We start from the raw sequence: 16,002 nt of genomic DNA, 5'->3' as shown, positions 1-16,002 counted from the left end.
AATACAGACTGTCAGTTCAATGTCCCCACCGGGCTTCCGTACGATCTGCCTCTCCAATTAATCGAGCGAATTCGTTCTGCATGATTTTGACAATTAAACTCAGATAAACATAGATAAAAAAAAGGAGAGTATTTGAATAAACTTCAAAGTTTTTTCTTACAAAACAAGAATGCATTGTTTGATTTATTGAAACATAGACTTTTGTTAACATTTCATAAACTTTCAATTAATAAAGTATAAAGTATATTTATAGTGTAATGTGGCCCCGTGAATATGTTTAAAATAATATAATATTTTTATTTTTTAACATAATAATGCTGTATTCCATTAGCGCGAGGTTGTTTTGATCCATAGCTATCTCAGCTGCCCGCAGATAATAATTCCAGGTAATACCAATATATGGTTGAAATAAACATTTGATAGTCACCTAGATTTCTCATAGGTAAGGTAAAACTAAAATATAAATATAGGTTTAGACGTTGCAAATGACGAGGTTGCTCACACCAACCCTATTTGGAATAGAGGTACCACCGGGTTTTTTCGGGTTCTCTGCCTATCCGATTCTTCGTGATCCATTTTATTCGCTCTGCTGCATTGGTGGTCCGCAGGGTTCTCTTGGGTTCTCTGCCGATCCATTTTTTTAAGCATACAAGCCAAGCGTTTAGTCAACAAATTTAAGCTCAATAAAATCCGGGGAGTTGTGATTATCCAGAAATATAAACTTAGGGAAAACCATTCCTTTATCATTTGTAAAAATCGTTCATGCTAAGAACTTATAATTTTAAGAATAATTTTACACAGTTGTTCAAATCAACTTTCAAGAAATAGTTCCTGAATAAACCCACAGATGTTAATCTTTTCATAAATGAAAAGCTAAACGTGTTTGTAAACGAAAATCTTTTTCCGTTCCATTTAGACCAAAATCAAAGAGTTGATTTTGGTCCTTTCCTTTGAAACCATATCCATTCGACCAACTCAGAGTTCATCAACGCTCTGAGTTCAAGAGTCTTACTTTTAAATTTTGATAATACATCAAATGGCGCCCAACATACAGTTTAAGAATCGGTAGAGTTGTAATAGACATATACATATGTATAGATATGGTAGTTTTTTGAAACAAACCACGTCGAATGTATGTATAATAACAAATTTTCATCAAATATTTTCAAAAGCCCTAACACTATCTTAAGATTATCGTTTGAACATTGCTATAAATTATTCATCAATAGGCCTAAGCCAGGTTGATTCAAATTCTACAGCCCCTTAGATTATTTATTTGCACTTGTTTGAGAAATCTTCATCTCTGCGAGAGATGGTTAGACTTTACTGCGGGTTTTTCACGCAATAAAGATACGTCGACTGTGAGGTCGTCTGTTTTGCTGCTGGCATCGCTTGGTTCTTTCGTTTTTTTCGCTGATTTAACACGTCCTGTGCACAAAATTTTTGCAATAGTTAGTTGCATACAAATTAGATGTCGGTTAGGATCCGCATGTTGCGCTCGCAATAATAGAACTTTGTTTATGTCTATATTTACCTTGATCATTTATTAATATTTTCTAAAGCTAATTATGAAGTGTGAGGATGCGGTTACATCTCAATTTTATAACTTCAATTCAACAGTACAAAAAATTACTGTACGTACAAGGGTGACGAGAAGAGAGAATCTGTCTTTAAAAAATTCTTTATTCATGTTAATTGACAAAAAGAATTAATCCTTGTTGTTTCAGTAATATTTATATACTACAGGTGATATAGTACTGGAATGCAGGTATTATTTAGCAACTAAATAGCTACGACTCACAATATTCCCTGAGATGATAATATAATTTTTTTACTTCTACTCAGGCACAAAACTTCAGGTATCAAGAGTACAAAATTTAAAAAATAAAGTATAACAACCTTTTGTGTTTCAAAAAAAACTCCCCAACTTACATCTACACAAAAGCAATAGGATATACATAGAACATAAAACTATCTTTCATCGACCAAAATCTCTTATCACAGTTCTGCATATTCGCAGTTTAACTCAGGCACTAAGTTTTGGTTATCAGGACTACAGACCTACCAAGTGAACTAAAAAAGAAAATGATAATAATGCATTGCGAATAAATGTGAATACATAAAAAAAATACATGACAGTTTGTTTAAGAAAAAATATATAATTAATAAAATAAAAAACATAGCATATTATGATGATGTTGCTTCTCGATGCAACATCGATCCCTCGAGTCACTGAACAGATTTTTGTTGTACCACTGGCATCCCGATTAAATTGGATCTAGGAATGGGATTAGGGAAAATTCAGACTCACTAACACCAAGACTACAAATGTGAATGGTTACAAACCTCAATTATCTCATAAATCTTACCTTCGTGGCGATATATTATCTTATTGTCTGTTCCATGTACACGAGATTTTGGAGTCTGCTTGCGCGGAGTAGCTGATCCGTCTTCAATCTGGAACATAAAAAAGGGTTTAATGTAACTGGCCAGATAAGTATGATATGAGTTAATGTGCCAGTATTTTTCTATGAAAATTAATTCAAATCATATTATTATATTTTCCAATAGATCATCCAATTCTTACCAGTTTTACAGAAGGTGCTGGTTTATAAAAGATCTTTGGGAATGACGAATTAGACATACATTCACTATCAATGTTCAACAAAGGACCACTCTGAAACAATCATAAATTTATTAGATAGAGAACCACGTGTTTGCCAGGCATCTAGAACCCATGAACACGTATGAGCTATAAGCAACCTTTTTGTAGGTAATCTAATAAGACATTATTCACATTGGTTTCATGGTGAGGATTACCATGTTATTATAGTTAATCTGTACTGTATAGAGATTCAACCTAGTGCATTATGGTTAAATACAAATCACATACATTTAACTTACTTCACACATCGCGATATTCAGAATATCAGTTGGAGGCTCCTGCTCCCTTTTTGATGTTGGAGTCAGTCTAAACTTCAGTCGGCGGGATTCTGCTGAAGTTGGTGACCAGTTTGGAGATCTTGCTAGAATTGGTGATCTTGGAGTAAGCATTCTTTCGTTGGTTTTACCTTTCACATTTTTAATTAAATCCGGGTTTGTCCCTTTAATGTACATGGCAACTGGGCTTTGAACATTAGTATAATTCGTCCTGTAAAATCCTGATGCTGTTCGAAAAGTCATAGGTGAACTTTTAAGCGAATTTGTTTCTGTTGGAGTGAAAAAATATCGTTTTTGAGGTTTCATTTTTTCTGTAGTTGGTGTTTTGCCAGGTGTGTAAAAGTATTTTTGTTTGTTCTTAGACTTTGGTGTTTCTGTGTCAGAAACCTCGAGTTTTCTGTTGCAATCAATTTTCATATTCTCATCTTGAAAATTTAGCTGATTCCATTTATGCGGCGAGTCGGTGGTTACAATAATGGCTGGTGTATTTTCACGTAAGTTGGAATTCATTATGTCTTTATAGTTGGGTGAATCAACTTTTGACCTTCTATCAGTTAGAATGTGGTGTTTAGATGCTGCTAGCACTTGACCAGAGGAGGTATTCAGTGTGTTATTTATCGCAAATGGAGTTTGGGATACATTTGAATTTAAAAACGATTCAACTGGTTCTTGTTTAGATGATGTCAATGAGGTATTATTTGTTTCAAGCAATGCTGTTCGAGCATGTGAGAAAGCTTTGCGAGTTGGGGATTGAGTCAGGTTGTCTTTTGGCAGGAAGAATGCCTCAACAGATTGCAGAGACTTGGAATCTATCATGGATTTTTTCATTGACTCTGATTCTTCAGAACACTCAGAAATGCATGACAAGGAATTTATATGGTTGCGCAGGATTCGTATGTCATCAAAATAATCTATGCAAGCTGATAATGTGCTGAAGAACGCAGCACCATAGCCAGGGGTATTAGTAATTTCCCTTTCATCTATTACTCGTGACGATTGTTGTAAGGATCTAGAACTCTCGCTCACAATTGGACCTGTTTGTGTATCACATCCCCTGTTGGCTGCTTCGAAACACTTCCGTCGCTTTTCTACAAGACGCGCCGTTAGAAGCTCTTCAAATGCCTCTTCATGAGCCTCATTGTAACAGGAGTCTGATTTCTGCAAACCTTTGCCCTTTTGTGCTTTACTTTTGATTACCAAAGGGGATATCAAGTTCCTGATAAATTCCTTGTCATCATTTCCACAGTCAAGCAATATCATTGATGCTTCTTTGTTCTTGGAAGCAAAGTCTTCATTTTCATCATTCAGAATAATGCTATCAGCCAAAGAAGCCATTTGACCGTCGCTTTTGCGAACTAAATCTTCATAGCTGGCTCTGCAGGCTTTTTCGACATATGGTGATTTACATTTACTCTGTTTAGTGGGTGACATAGCATAGCATAGGTCTTCTAACAATTCAAAAGTAGCTGTACTGTCATATTTGCTATTGGCCACTACATGTCTGAAAGAGGGTGATTCATTATTTTGGGTCTTATGTAGATTTGGAGAACTTACAAAATGAGTGCTGTTACTTTCAAAAATTTTTCTTGGCGTTTTGCGATAAATTTTTTTACCCCCACCAAGTTTAGTGAAATTCTGTAAAGACGGGGTCATTCCTTTATAGATAGTGTTTGTACTCTGTGAAGTATGATTAGTAGAAGATTTATCAATTTGGAGAGAGGATTGTAATTGACTGACACCAAAGTCAGGCATTGTCTCATCGCCAATCGGCTTGCAGTGTTCTATACAAATTTTTCTGAATTCCTCAGTCAGTCTGTTCAAACTAACGTCAGATATACTTGGTTTGTCGAATGAGGATTGCAGCATAGATTCTTCAAACAGAGTCAACAACCGTTCAGTAAATTTTTTTGGAGCTTCCGCAAATTGTTCCGACAGCCTTTTTAATACTTTATTTGTGCAGTTGATTTCATCATAGGTTGTATTTTGCTCAATTTCAGGGTTGCACAGCTCATCCAGATATGGTTCGCTGATATTTGAAATGATTTTGCTCTCAAAAGTATCAGCATACTCTCCTACCAGTGGAGATGATTTACAACAGTCTTCGATGAATTCAATTGTTTTCAGATTTGGTGTTCTTACACTCGCCATAATTAGCTGCTCTGATTCGTTCATACAACTATTTGAAAAATTATTCTTTGTTTCTTCGGAATTATTCGATTTCTGTTGTATGTTATCATTTTTATCCTTCGAAATAGTATCCAATCGTGATTGATGTTCTCTTGATCGTATTTTAAAGTTTTGTAACGGAAAATTAACTTTTTCAATGCACCTGACCCTAGGAAATCTAGAAATCTGACCTACATTTGGATTGTCCAATGCATCATGATGTTGTTTTTCGACTTTGCTGAAGAAAACATTTTGTAGACCTTTGTTATTGCTATGAGGTGAAATCTGTAGAGATTTACCTGACATGTAACAATTTTTCACTTCCGAAGAATCCTGTTCAGTCTCACTTTTTAGAGATACTTCTCTTTGAACTTCGAGACTATCTGCATAGCAAGATGATTCCACATCCTGTGATTGATTCTCAATGTTCCTATCATCGGAATCTCTCATGGTATTCTTGATTCTTCTGTTGTTTCCAACTGACTCATTTGTAGCTTTCTCTGAATAGCCAGTTATATCCTCACAATCTGAATCCAATGTTATTTCAGTAATTTTTTTACTGTTGCTATCTAACTCAGTTGTAGCTTTTTTTATTCTGATTGTTACATTTTTGGTACCCTTTGAAACATTTTTGCAATCCAATTGGCCAGCCAGAATGGTAGAATGTCTCGAGTCATAAAATGAATCTACAGATCTATGAAACTGACTTTCTCTGGGTGAATTTCCTGCTAGGATAATAGAAGATTGTTTGAAATCCTTCTGGCATCCCAAATCCTGGGCCACAGCAGAGTCAGTCTTATAATCTACTTGCTGCAAATGATTGCATTGAGATATTGCATGTTTGGTGTGATGATTCGTATCATTAAAAGATTGCTGTACACTGCTGCCAGGTAGACAGTGTTTCGAAATGTCACGTGTTGATTTCCGTTGGATTGCTTGAACTTTCTCCATGGAATAATTCATATCCGTAATACAGTTTAGGCAGCAGTACCTGTGTGACGTTAGTTACAAATGATTCACAGTCTCAATAGGGTTTTTGTAATGGTTAGGAGGAAATCGAATAGGCTACGGTAAAACAAATTAGATTGATGAACAAAGAAAAGGTTCATTTTTTGTCTACGCTCCGAAAAAATCTGAGTTGGCTGGACTACTTTTCCTAATTTCCGACCAAGTCATTTTGTACCAGAGTATCTATAATATTTTATGTTCTAAATTGTTTGGTAATTCTATGACCATACATGCATTGGATTTGTGCGTATTTTGGGGATAGACAGTAGTCGTGCAGACTCGACAAATGTATGATCTGTAACAGTAAGCTGCCTCTATTTTACATACCTTTCGCAGCTGCGAATAATACTCTATCGGCACACGTTGCTTGGAATATTATAAAATTTATACGGCTTTAAGCATATCGAGTCCAACGGCATCAGAGACCCGTTAATATGAACAATGTTTGAAATTATCATTGCTACCAAAACGAATAATTATCTGGTCCCATCGTTTTCAGTGCGCATCGCGGTTCCTTACAGCAGCGCCTCTGACGATAGCGAGCTGCATCCAAAGCATATACGTATACACTTAACATTCATAAAACCTATATCTACACTTAACGATAAAACTAACTTCAGTAGAACTTCAGTGGAACACGCATTCTCATATTTACGCGTGTGTATGTGTGTCACGATTTTTGGTGTTTCGCTCGTGCATAGCATGGTTGGCAGAACTGCCCCAAAGCAAAGCGAATGGTCTGTTAGGGAGTCCAGAATCCCGTGAACCGTGGTCACCAGTGGTCGCCACCACCGTTTGGTCTTCGACAGCTGCGTCCTGCGAGCGTTTCAGTCAGTTTCAGCCCTATTCTGTGGTTTCAGTCACGCTGCAAGTAGGTTAGTGTCCCCTGTGCAGCACTCTGCAGTGTCCGATAAGGTTTTCCGCTTTGGATGCAATGACAGTCCAGCTTCAGCGACAGAAGCGGTGACATCAGTAGCAACGCAGGTTCCTCAGAGCGACGATGGAGAGAGCGAACGGTGAGCAATCTTTCTTACAAAATTTAGTAGAATATTGTTCAAATCAATTGCGCGAACGTTTCTAAATGTATTTTGATTAAGCGCCCCAACTATTCACACTAAAAATAGTATTCATAAATATAGTCGCCCAGATTCTGAACAATCCTTCAGAATTCTGAGAGATGACTACCCGAGTGAATTACGCGTTTCATTTTGTTTTTCAGAATTCTGGGATAATCAATTAAATCTATCTGACTGATACAAATTAGATATCTTTAGCTATTATTCTTAATCAACTTTTTATGCAAAATCTTTCTGATTTGTTCCGGCCGTGAATTAAATACTTTTCAAATCGCTCGAACGTCTTTTTTCCATTGTATGTAGTTTGATTACGTTTTCTATTATGAGCTTGGCTGAAGAACGTACTGCAAATGCACTCAATGCAGCTCCTGAAAAATTCCTCAGAATTGTCGGGATGATTTGACAATGGTTCACTCAATTTCTTTTTTTAATGGAATATAAAAAGATTTATTGATCTTATTCGTGGATACAAAAAGAATATAGGTATACGTGATACGTATAAGTGATTGTTATATCGTGATTTGAATTGTGCATGTGATATTTCTTTTTCTTTCTGGAAGATGACCATTGGGCGATGGAACCAAATCAGGACATCAACGAGTCACTCCGAAGATCGACTCCTCTTCATCTTGATCCAGTAGAGCCATGGATCTGCAACACAAGAGACGTTCAACTTCTTTTTTTGCAGAGGTACGTTTCATTTAATTGTATCTCTTTCAAGAGTCCCTCGTATAATCCAACATCTAGAGTTTTAGTATATGAATTGCACCCCCTTAGAAAAGATTTTCAAAATCGTCCTCATAGAATCAGATCACCCAGTATTACCCAATGAACTTGGTAAATTCATGCACCCCATAATATAATTCATCAGACACGCCAATAAGGCAAGACATTATTTATTATCACATAACTTGGTACAATTTATTATAATTCAAACGTCTCATATACTTATGTACTGATTGTGAGTCATAAAATAAGTTATACATTGAGTTACATGGTATGTCATACATTAAGTCATGTACTGCGTCAACTAATTATTTATTTGTTATTTATGTTACAGGTTGCAGTTCCTCCAACGTCATTGCCCGGACTCCCCCTGTTCACCAGGGGGAGTCCACCGTCCCCTGGGACAGCGCGGCCTCCCACCGCCCCCGGGGTCCCAGGGGACCCAGTCCCCGAGGACATGTCTTCGGGGATGCGGTATCCCCGCTGGAGGGATGCCATATCCCGAGGGACATGTGCTCGGGAACTGGTCTTCGGGGACGCAAGTTCCCCTAGGGACACGTCCCCGGAGATGCGGTATCCCCGCTGGATGGGATGCCGTGTCTTTGGGGGCGTGGCCTTAGGGGAATACGCGTCCTCGAAAATCCCGGGAAAAGGAGGTCCCAAGCGGTCACTCATTTTCTTGATTTCTCTAGAGAAACGAAAAACAAAGTGTCCGCTTGAGGCCTCCTTTTCCCGGGATTTTCGAGGACGCGTATTCCCCCAAGGTCACGCCCCCAAAGACACGGCATCCCATCCAGCGGGGATACCGCATCTCCGGGGACGTGTCCCTAGGGGAACTTGCGTCCCCGAAGACCAGTTCCCGAACACATGTCCCTCGGGATATGGCATCCCTCCAGCGGGGATACCGCATCCCCGAAGACATGTCCTCGGGGACTGGGTCCCCTGGGACCCCGGGGGCGGTGGGAGGCCGCGCTGTCCCAGGGGACGGTGGACTCCCCCTGGTGAACAGGGGGAGTCCGGGCAATGACGTTGGAAGAACTGCGACCAATTTGCTGCGGGCAAACAGCAGCTACGGCGGCGGCATCTCCGAGTACCTAAAATATACGAGAAGTACATTAATAATGACGTAATATAAGAATACGTTATCGCCAATATTATATTCTATGTCAATATATTAATTACACATATGTTATATTATATTATATGTTAATATATTACTACCAATGTAATGTTATAATGTACTGCATTGAATATATTTTTATTATACACTAACTTATAACATACTGACTGGTGCTTATTGCATACCTGTAAACGAATTGTGCGATGCAATGTAACTTCTGCCCTTTGTGGTTGGAAGTTGAATAAGTACTGCGGCGAACTAGACACCGTGATGACTGATTGAAAGCCTGAAAAAAATGTCATAAGAAATACAGTAAAATTGTAGACCTGAACCTAAAATATATGAATAAATATGTTCAAAATATAACAGCGAAGATTATTTCTAAACCTGTGATGAATTCCCAAATCCTATATAGACGAATTATAGTATTCGAACACGAGCACCACTATCCCGCGGTTAAAAGCATTATCACTGAATGAGTACTAATATCACAGTTCATAAATGTGTAATTAATTATACCTAATTGTTCGACATTTCAACGACAAAGGATATTCTTAGCACAAAGTTACGGTGCCAACTTCCTCTATTCTGTATACGAGTGAATTTGGACACAAGATCCAGATTTTTGAGATTGGAATATGCGAATAATCTTTTTCACCTCACAAAACAGGTAAGCCTATAGCCTTAGATTTTCTCAAAATCTAAATGGAAGATTAGAATTTGCATTGTGGAGTTTTCTATTCTATTCCTATACATAGGTATATTTTCATCTCAGGAATCCGAATCTCCAGGCCGAATAATTTTATTTCTAAAATTGAACAAGTTATCCCCAAGTTAACGATCTAAAATTTGAAAAATCAAGGATATCTCGGCAGGATTTAGAGATCGAAATGACAAAAAAATCATAGTATTTAAACCACTATTCCAACACTTTTCAAAATACAATGCCGAAAACAATCAGAATATTGTTGATCAAGTTTATGATTCTAGAAACATGGAAATGTGTCATGAACTAGGTACCTATAGTTGTTCTGAATTTCAACGATAAAAGATATCTCTGCAGCACAATATCATGACCCTCATGCCCCCCCCCCCAATCTAAAATATCTCGAATACAATTGTGAATGATTAAAGTTTCCCGTTTTTGCGAAAAGATCTCGATTTCTTTTACCATCGAATTCAAACGGTACCTAGAATCTATAAAAATTCTGCATTCCTACCTCAAATTCTTTGAGACGAATTGTGGACCGATCACGAGCATCGACACATACGTGATGGTGACGGTAAAAACATTGCTTATCACTACTTATGGAAAAACTTTCGAGTAACGGGATTCACGAAATTACCAATGATATGGGTCTTTCAGAAGCTGCTGATTTTTTAGCACTTTTTCAAAATCGGTAGATCAAACTGAACACTGCTTCCCGAGATATTACTCATCATCGGTGAAAACTGGAAATCGGACTCACATGTAAAAGATTCGTATGATTGTTCTTTTAGGTACGTTTAAAAAGCGACCAGAGAAACTTCAACAAAGCAGAGAACCATAGCACAGCAGTAACTGCGTAGTGCGTACTAAATACTAAACGTACGTATGTACGTACTAATCCTTACCCCAATGTATCTGTCTCTCCCTCTTTCTCCTCTCTAGCTCCTTCCTTCTCTTCTCCAAGGATGGAGGCGCTACCGTCGATGTGGCTCCCGATGACCATGTCGCTTCGGCTGCTGCGACCATACTGCCGTTCCTTCGGAAAAGAAGGATCTACGTACGAGATGCTCCGATGACCGATCCCGAATTGCACGTTCGCAATCGACTTTTTCCATGAAAAACTGAACGGGGGTATCAAGAGCTTCATTTTCATTTTTTTTTTAAGTTTCCTACAATCTTTTTCCGTCAAACAAAAATTTGTTCATTATTTTAAATTTGACCAATTATGATTTTCATACTGCAGGAGACTAACAATAAATTGCTGGGATGTAAGTTGTGCGCTTGAAAAAAACTATCTATGCGGAAACCTCATAATATTCACAATCACGTTGAAGAGAAAAAATATTTATTAGATAATAAGAACTTCAAGTCAATCATAAATTACGTAGCTTTAATACTATTTTTTTGACTTATCCATATAAAAATATAACACGATAAAGTAATTGTGGCTCACTTAAGACAATACAGTAGAAATGCGTCAGACACTTGGGCTTATATGACTAGTCTCATCTTCAACCGTCTATAACCCACAATACATTGACACCAGACATTCCTAGATTGACCCGACCAAGCATCCCATGATCTCGTGTTTTCACTATGTACAGGAACAATAGTAGAGTATGGAACAAGTTGTTTCGACCCTGGAATAAATTATTTCAAAATAAAGTCTTACACACGAACATTCTCAACATTACATCAAATCACATGTCATTGTCAGCATTACATGAAGATCAAAAAGGTTTTTTTTTATTACTATTGTTCAGTTTTCAGACGAAATTGAGGATATCTACCCGTGGTATTTCTTCATATTCAATCGGTGCTGTTTCTCCTGACAAAGCCAAACTATAATGCGGTGGATTAATCGACTGACAGACTATAATGGGACCTTTGTTACGTGGCAAGTCTTTACCAGCTCTAGCTGTATACCTAGAGGTAAAAGCTCGAGCATCTGGTTGATCTAGTGGAGCTTCCAATTGAGTATCCATATAAGAAGAAACTAAGTGCATCACTATCTGCGAAATGATTATCAGTACATGAAATTGTAAGACTGTGGTTTAGCCACCGTTTCTGATATAATATAATGGTTGATGCCTACTGCTGTATCTGTAGGTAACGAATTATCCCATTCTTTGCCATTGTAAGAGCTACCGCCATTCCATTTGAAATCACTCATAGATCCACCTTTTGCTAAAACCTGTATTCTTTTCACTAAATAGTCCTGGTTATTGGATAGTTCCAAAAATGGGACTAAGGTAGGTAGCGTAGGAACTCCTGGGATCAAAGTCGGAGATTGTGCCAACTTCCTAAGTCTATCTAATCCAACTTGACCAGGTTGTGCATCGCTTAAACCATGCCTCAACAGTGCCACACGAACATTTTCAATTTCCAACGCTACACGTTCCACAACAGTCTTACTGATCCACTGGAATTAAATAATACCGAATATTATTTTATATCATCATTGATTACCATGGCTATCAACCTAAATTAATACATTATGCACGAACATAACTCACCATGCGCAGATTGGCAGTCCACTCATTAACTTTATTTGGATCTACTCTATACTTTCGCCAAATATCTGGAGCCCCAAAAATACCTCGGGGAGAACTACCTTCTTCAGCCCCTGGACTCGTAGATTTAGATTTATCTGGAAGATAAAAATAACTTGTAAATATATGTTTGGCATATAAATAAAGTGAGAAAGCTTAAAATAAGAAAAACTAATCTGTTGAGCTACCGATTGTTGGAGCCAATTGATACACGCATCGTCTTAACATGGGAGAAACTTCACCCGGACTTCGAGTCGCCGGATGTGACCAAAATGAGCTCAATAAATTTGATGGTTGATCAACGTTTGTCAAGGAGGTAGATTTTCGCTCCTGATGTTCCAACTCCTTCAAATAACTCTGGAGTTGCACTTCATCATATATAAGACCTTCCCCTGTTAGATTTCCATTCAAAGAACTATTCAAAGATTTATTCAACGAACTATTCGGGCTTACAGCCACCTTGTGTGGCGACGATGGACTGTGATACTTATAGAATGGACTTGACAATGTGTAATCCTCTGAAAGTGATACGATTATTTACTTATTTTCTAATTCTGTACTATTTTTCCTAACTGAATGTATCATACATACTAGAATCATTTAAGCCAGGGGAGCCAAGAGTATTCGATCGCCAACTAAGATTCATGGTAGAAAAGTGTTGAGGTGAGCTTGGCTCAGCCACAGTTGGTGGAGGAGGTGCTTCACTTTTGAATAAAGGATCATTTTCTGTTACTCCCAAAAGCTTTCTTTGTCGTGGGCTCAATATGACTGGCTGAATGCTTAATGTAGCTATTGCATAACTTATAATGTGATACAGAGCATTTAGAGCCAAAATCGATGCTAAAAACCACTCTATCCAACAGAATGGTTTATAAGCCACTCCACCATATAGTCTGCAATGAAAGAATGATTTGGAACAGACTTTTCACAATGTATAATATTATCATACTACTAAAAGAATTACAATATTCTTACATGTCGTAAATCACGATTGCTAGTAAAGAAGTGTTGATGAAAAACCATGTAATGCTATTTCTTGCCTTACTTTGCGTTTGCCTAAGATCTAAGGTCTGCTGTACCTGAGGTTTGGGAGTTAGAACCCTAAAAGTACAGGTAAAAATTAGAAATTGAAATTTATATTGAAATGTTTTCATAAAACATGTTTTGTCATGTCGGTTTTATTGTTATTCATAGTTAATTTGCCTTGACTTAAAGGTGTACTGTACTGAATCACCTAACCCTAAAATATTAAGACTATATTTAACTCACCTCGCGTTGGGTGAAATGCATCGCATGGAAGAATAAAAGTTAGTCATCTTAATTTAGAAAGAAAATATGAGAAATCACAAAGTGAAGAAATTAATTTATTTTATCGCACGAGTGAAAATTTCGTACACTACGTTTACGGTACTACAAATAACCGCCTTTTCTATTCGCCGCGCGCACTGCGAATGCCGCGAATCTAGCCTGCTGCATGCGTAATGCGCATGCTGTTCATCGTTGTGTCGCTAACGAACGGATCACTTGCATTTTTCCATTGTTTCCAAAATAACCTCAAAGGATTATTGATACGAAAGAATTTAATATTGACATCAACTATGAAAATGTTTAATGCCAGTGCCTGATCTTCGCGTATGTCATCGTTAGAATTGAATCACGAATTCATCTACAAAGTGTCGTGATATGTCACAGGAAAATAGCATGAAGTTTGGCAGTGGCAGCTAATACTAATACGTTGTGATTACACAAGGATCGAACCTGAAGATCACTCTTGATTTCCATAAGACTGCAAACTATCCTGTCAAGCAGCGCTCCGAAATTCTTCTTTTCTGATAGCCACATCGCGGCGAAAGACGTTCACGTAAAATGGGAAAACACGAAGTTGGTACACCTAAGTACATAGCAAATAAGATCAAAGCAAAAGGTTTGCAGAAGTTACGATGGTACTGTCAAATGTGTCAGAAACAATGCCGAGACGAGAACGGTTTCAAGTGTCACACCATGTCAGAGTCCCATCAGCGACAACTCTTGCTGTTTGCAGACAATGCTGGACGCTATATGGATGAGTTTTCCAGAGAATTTTGCCAAGGATATTTACACCTTTTGAAACGTCAATTTGGTACTAAAAGGGTTCCAGCTAACAGAGTTTACCAAGATTATATAGCAGACAGAGACCACATACATATGAATGCAACAAAGTGGTTGAGTCTGACAGGTTTTGTCAAATATCTCGGAAGATCTGGCCAGTGTGTTGTAGATGAAACAGAAAAGGGGTGGTTTGTAACATATATTGATAGAGATCCTGAGACACTGGCAGCACAGGAAAAAAAAGCTAAAAAAGAAAAAATGGACAAAGATGATCAAGAACGTATGATGGATTTTATTCAAAAACAAGTGGTACGTGGCCGTACAGAGATAGATGAAGATTCAGGTGAATTTAAGAAGCCACTTGAAAGACCAGTCGAAGACAAGCCTCTCGTGCTTGAGCTGAAGTTGAAACCAAAACCTGTGCCAATAGTTGGTCCTAGTACCAGCTTTTCTATAGATAAGCCTAAAAAAAAGAGAAAAACCTCTGAAACAGACGAAGAGATTTCAGAATTTCAAGATACATCGGAGAAAAAAATTAAACACAAACATCACAGTAACCAAAAAATAGAGACAAAGAAGAGCTTTAATGAAGTTGACAAAGAAAAGGGGTGGCTTCGAGATGGTTTGGTAGTAAAAGTAGTGACTCGGTCACTGGGAGAAAAATATTACCGAGCCAAAGGTGTCGTTCAAGCAGACAGCGAAAAGACTCCGTCCTGTATCGCAAAAGTTAAAATCACAAGCCCAGGTGATGCGATAAATCATGTATTACGATTAGACCAAGAACATTTAGAAACTGTTATACCTGCAATTGGAAAAACCGTATTAATTCTGCATGGGAAATTTGAGGGTATCCTAGCTGCAATGAAAAAGGTCCGTGTTGAAGAATTTAGTGTTGATGTTGAATTACTTGAAAACGATAAGGGATTGGTGATTAAAAAATTGCCATACGAACATGTCTGTAAAATCAATAATTGACAAGGATTCTGAATTATGTGATTCTATAAGTACGCTGCTGATATTTGTGTCGGTTTCAGACATTGATATTTTTTTACACCTATTATAAAAAGTGTTAGAATGGCCCACAACATACATTCTGGACAGCATATTGTAAATACATGTAACTACAAAACTTAAGAAAAATAAACGCATTGATGCTACAATTTTTGAGAATTACTTGTTAATATTCTATACAAGGAATCCCGACGTTTTCTTATTTTTTTTTCGCCAATCATAATTCTTGTAAATTTCATCAGTCACATAACGATTAATTGGCTTCCATGTTTATTTTTATAAAATTTCAATGATTTCACATTATAACAGAATACCTGATTCTAGACTATATTTTTTGCACCATTTCAGCATTTAGTTGAAAGTACTTCAAGGCATCAGCAGTATGGTTCTGTTTGAAAAAGAAAACGTTGAGTTAAGATGAAAAAGTGAAGATTATTGTTTAAAAATTTGCTTGAAATAACAAGTCTTGAGAATTTTTAACAAACAAAAGATACTATGAATACAATACTTGGATAGCATGGAAGAGGAGAACAAGGTGGGCAACATGGAGGTGGACTTGGAGGCGGAGGGGGGCACTTTGGTGGCTGTGGTCGAGGCAAAGGACAA

The 16,002-nt window shown here is 37.5% G+C and overlaps 3 protein-coding genes across 7 annotated transcripts; 1 reads left to right on the top strand and 2 right to left on the bottom strand.

Moving 5' to 3' along the window:
• Nucleotides 1–752: 752 nt before the first annotated feature.
• On the bottom strand, nt 753–6,598 carry LOC105684489. 3 transcript variants are annotated; one of them, XM_012397865.3, is made up of 5 exons: nt 6,442–6,598; nt 2,905–6,097; nt 2,588–2,677; nt 2,370–2,457; nt 753–1,428 (listed from the first exon to the last, which is right to left on the bottom strand). In XM_012397865.3, exons 2-5 carry the CDS (start codon nt 6,067–6,069, stop codon nt 1,298–1,300), a joined length of 3,474 nt encoding a protein of 1,157 aa, XP_012253288.2. In that variant the 5' UTR covers nt 6,070–6,097; nt 6,442–6,598; the 3' UTR covers nt 753–1,297. The 3 variants fall into 3 exon arrangements, with proteins under 3 accessions (XP_012253288.2, XP_020707098.2, XP_012253289.2); XM_020851439.2 differs by having other exon boundaries at nt 1,375–2,278; XM_012397866.3 differs by having other exon boundaries at nt 1,375–2,073.
• Nucleotides 6,599–8,871: 2,273 nt separating this feature from the next.
• Nucleotides 8,872–13,753, bottom strand: LOC105684404 (transmembrane protein 209). Of its 3 annotated transcripts, XR_007278104.1 has the most exons (11): nt 13,567–13,753; nt 13,273–13,398; nt 12,889–13,190; nt 12,486–12,815; nt 12,262–12,395; nt 11,841–12,167; nt 11,536–11,757; nt 11,199–11,385; nt 10,651–10,866; nt 9,222–9,322; nt 8,872–9,010 (listed from the first exon to the last, which is right to left on the bottom strand). XR_007278104.1 is itself a non-coding variant. In XM_012397714.3 (8 exons), exons 1-8 carry the CDS (start codon nt 13,611–13,613, stop codon nt 11,257–11,259), a joined length of 1,617 nt encoding a protein of 538 aa, XP_012253137.2. In that variant the 5' UTR covers nt 13,614–13,753; the 3' UTR covers nt 11,074–11,256. The 3 variants fall into 3 exon arrangements, 1 of the variants encoding a protein (XP_012253137.2); XM_012397714.3 differs by lacking the exons at nt 8,872–9,010; nt 9,222–9,322; nt 10,651–10,866 and having other exon boundaries at nt 11,074–11,385; XR_001102916.4 differs by lacking the exons at nt 10,651–10,866; nt 11,199–11,385; nt 11,536–11,757; ... (4 more) ...; nt 13,273–13,398; nt 13,567–13,753 and adding an exon at nt 10,257–10,637 and having other exon boundaries at nt 8,943–9,010.
• Nucleotides 13,754–13,813: 60 nt separating this feature from the next.
• On the top strand, nt 13,814–15,545 carry LOC105684470 (DNA/RNA-binding protein KIN17). Its single transcript, XM_012397827.3, has one exon. It carries the CDS (start codon nt 14,164–14,166, stop codon nt 15,358–15,360), a length of 1,197 nt encoding a protein of 398 aa, XP_012253250.2. The 5' UTR covers nt 13,814–14,163; the 3' UTR covers nt 15,361–15,545.
• The last annotated feature ends 457 nt before the right edge of the window (nt 15,546–16,002 follow it).

Source organism: Athalia rosae, chromosome 4 (genome assembly GCF_917208135.1).
Source record: "Athalia rosae chromosome 4, iyAthRosa1.1, whole genome shotgun sequence".
Taxonomy (NCBI): domain Eukaryota; kingdom Metazoa; phylum Arthropoda; class Insecta; order Hymenoptera; family Athaliidae; genus Athalia; species Athalia rosae.
This window is presented reverse-complemented; position numbering and strand designations above follow the sequence as displayed.

Bases quoted from the DNA above. Each gene is read 5' to 3' on its own strand.
- LOC105684489 (XM_012397865.3), bottom strand. From the start codon at position 6,069: ATGAATTATTCCATGGAGAAAGTTCAAGCAATCCAACGGAAATCAACA. The intron at 2,678-2,904 runs GTAAGTTAAATG...TGATTGTTTCAG, and splicing joins TGAATATCGCGATGTGTGAA to AGTGGTCCTTTGTTGAACAT. The intron at 1,429-2,369 runs GTAAGATTTATG...TTTTGTGCACAG, and splicing joins GATAATATATCGCCACGAAG to GACGTGTTAAATCAGCGAAA.
- LOC105684404 (XM_012397714.3), bottom strand. From the start codon at position 13,613: ATGACTAACTTTTATTCTTCCATGCGATGCATTTCACCCAACGCGAG. The intron at 12,816-12,888 runs GTATGTATGATA...TATCACTTTCAG, and splicing joins CCCTGGCTTAAATGATTCTA to AGGATTACACATTGTCAAGT. The intron at 12,396-12,485 runs GTAGCTCAACAG...TTTATCTTCCAG, and splicing joins TCAATTGGCTCCAACAATCG to ATAAATCTAAATCTACGAGT.
- LOC105684470 (XM_012397827.3), top strand. From the start codon at position 14,164: ATGGGAAAACACGAAGTTGGTACACCTAAGTACATAGCAAATAAGATC.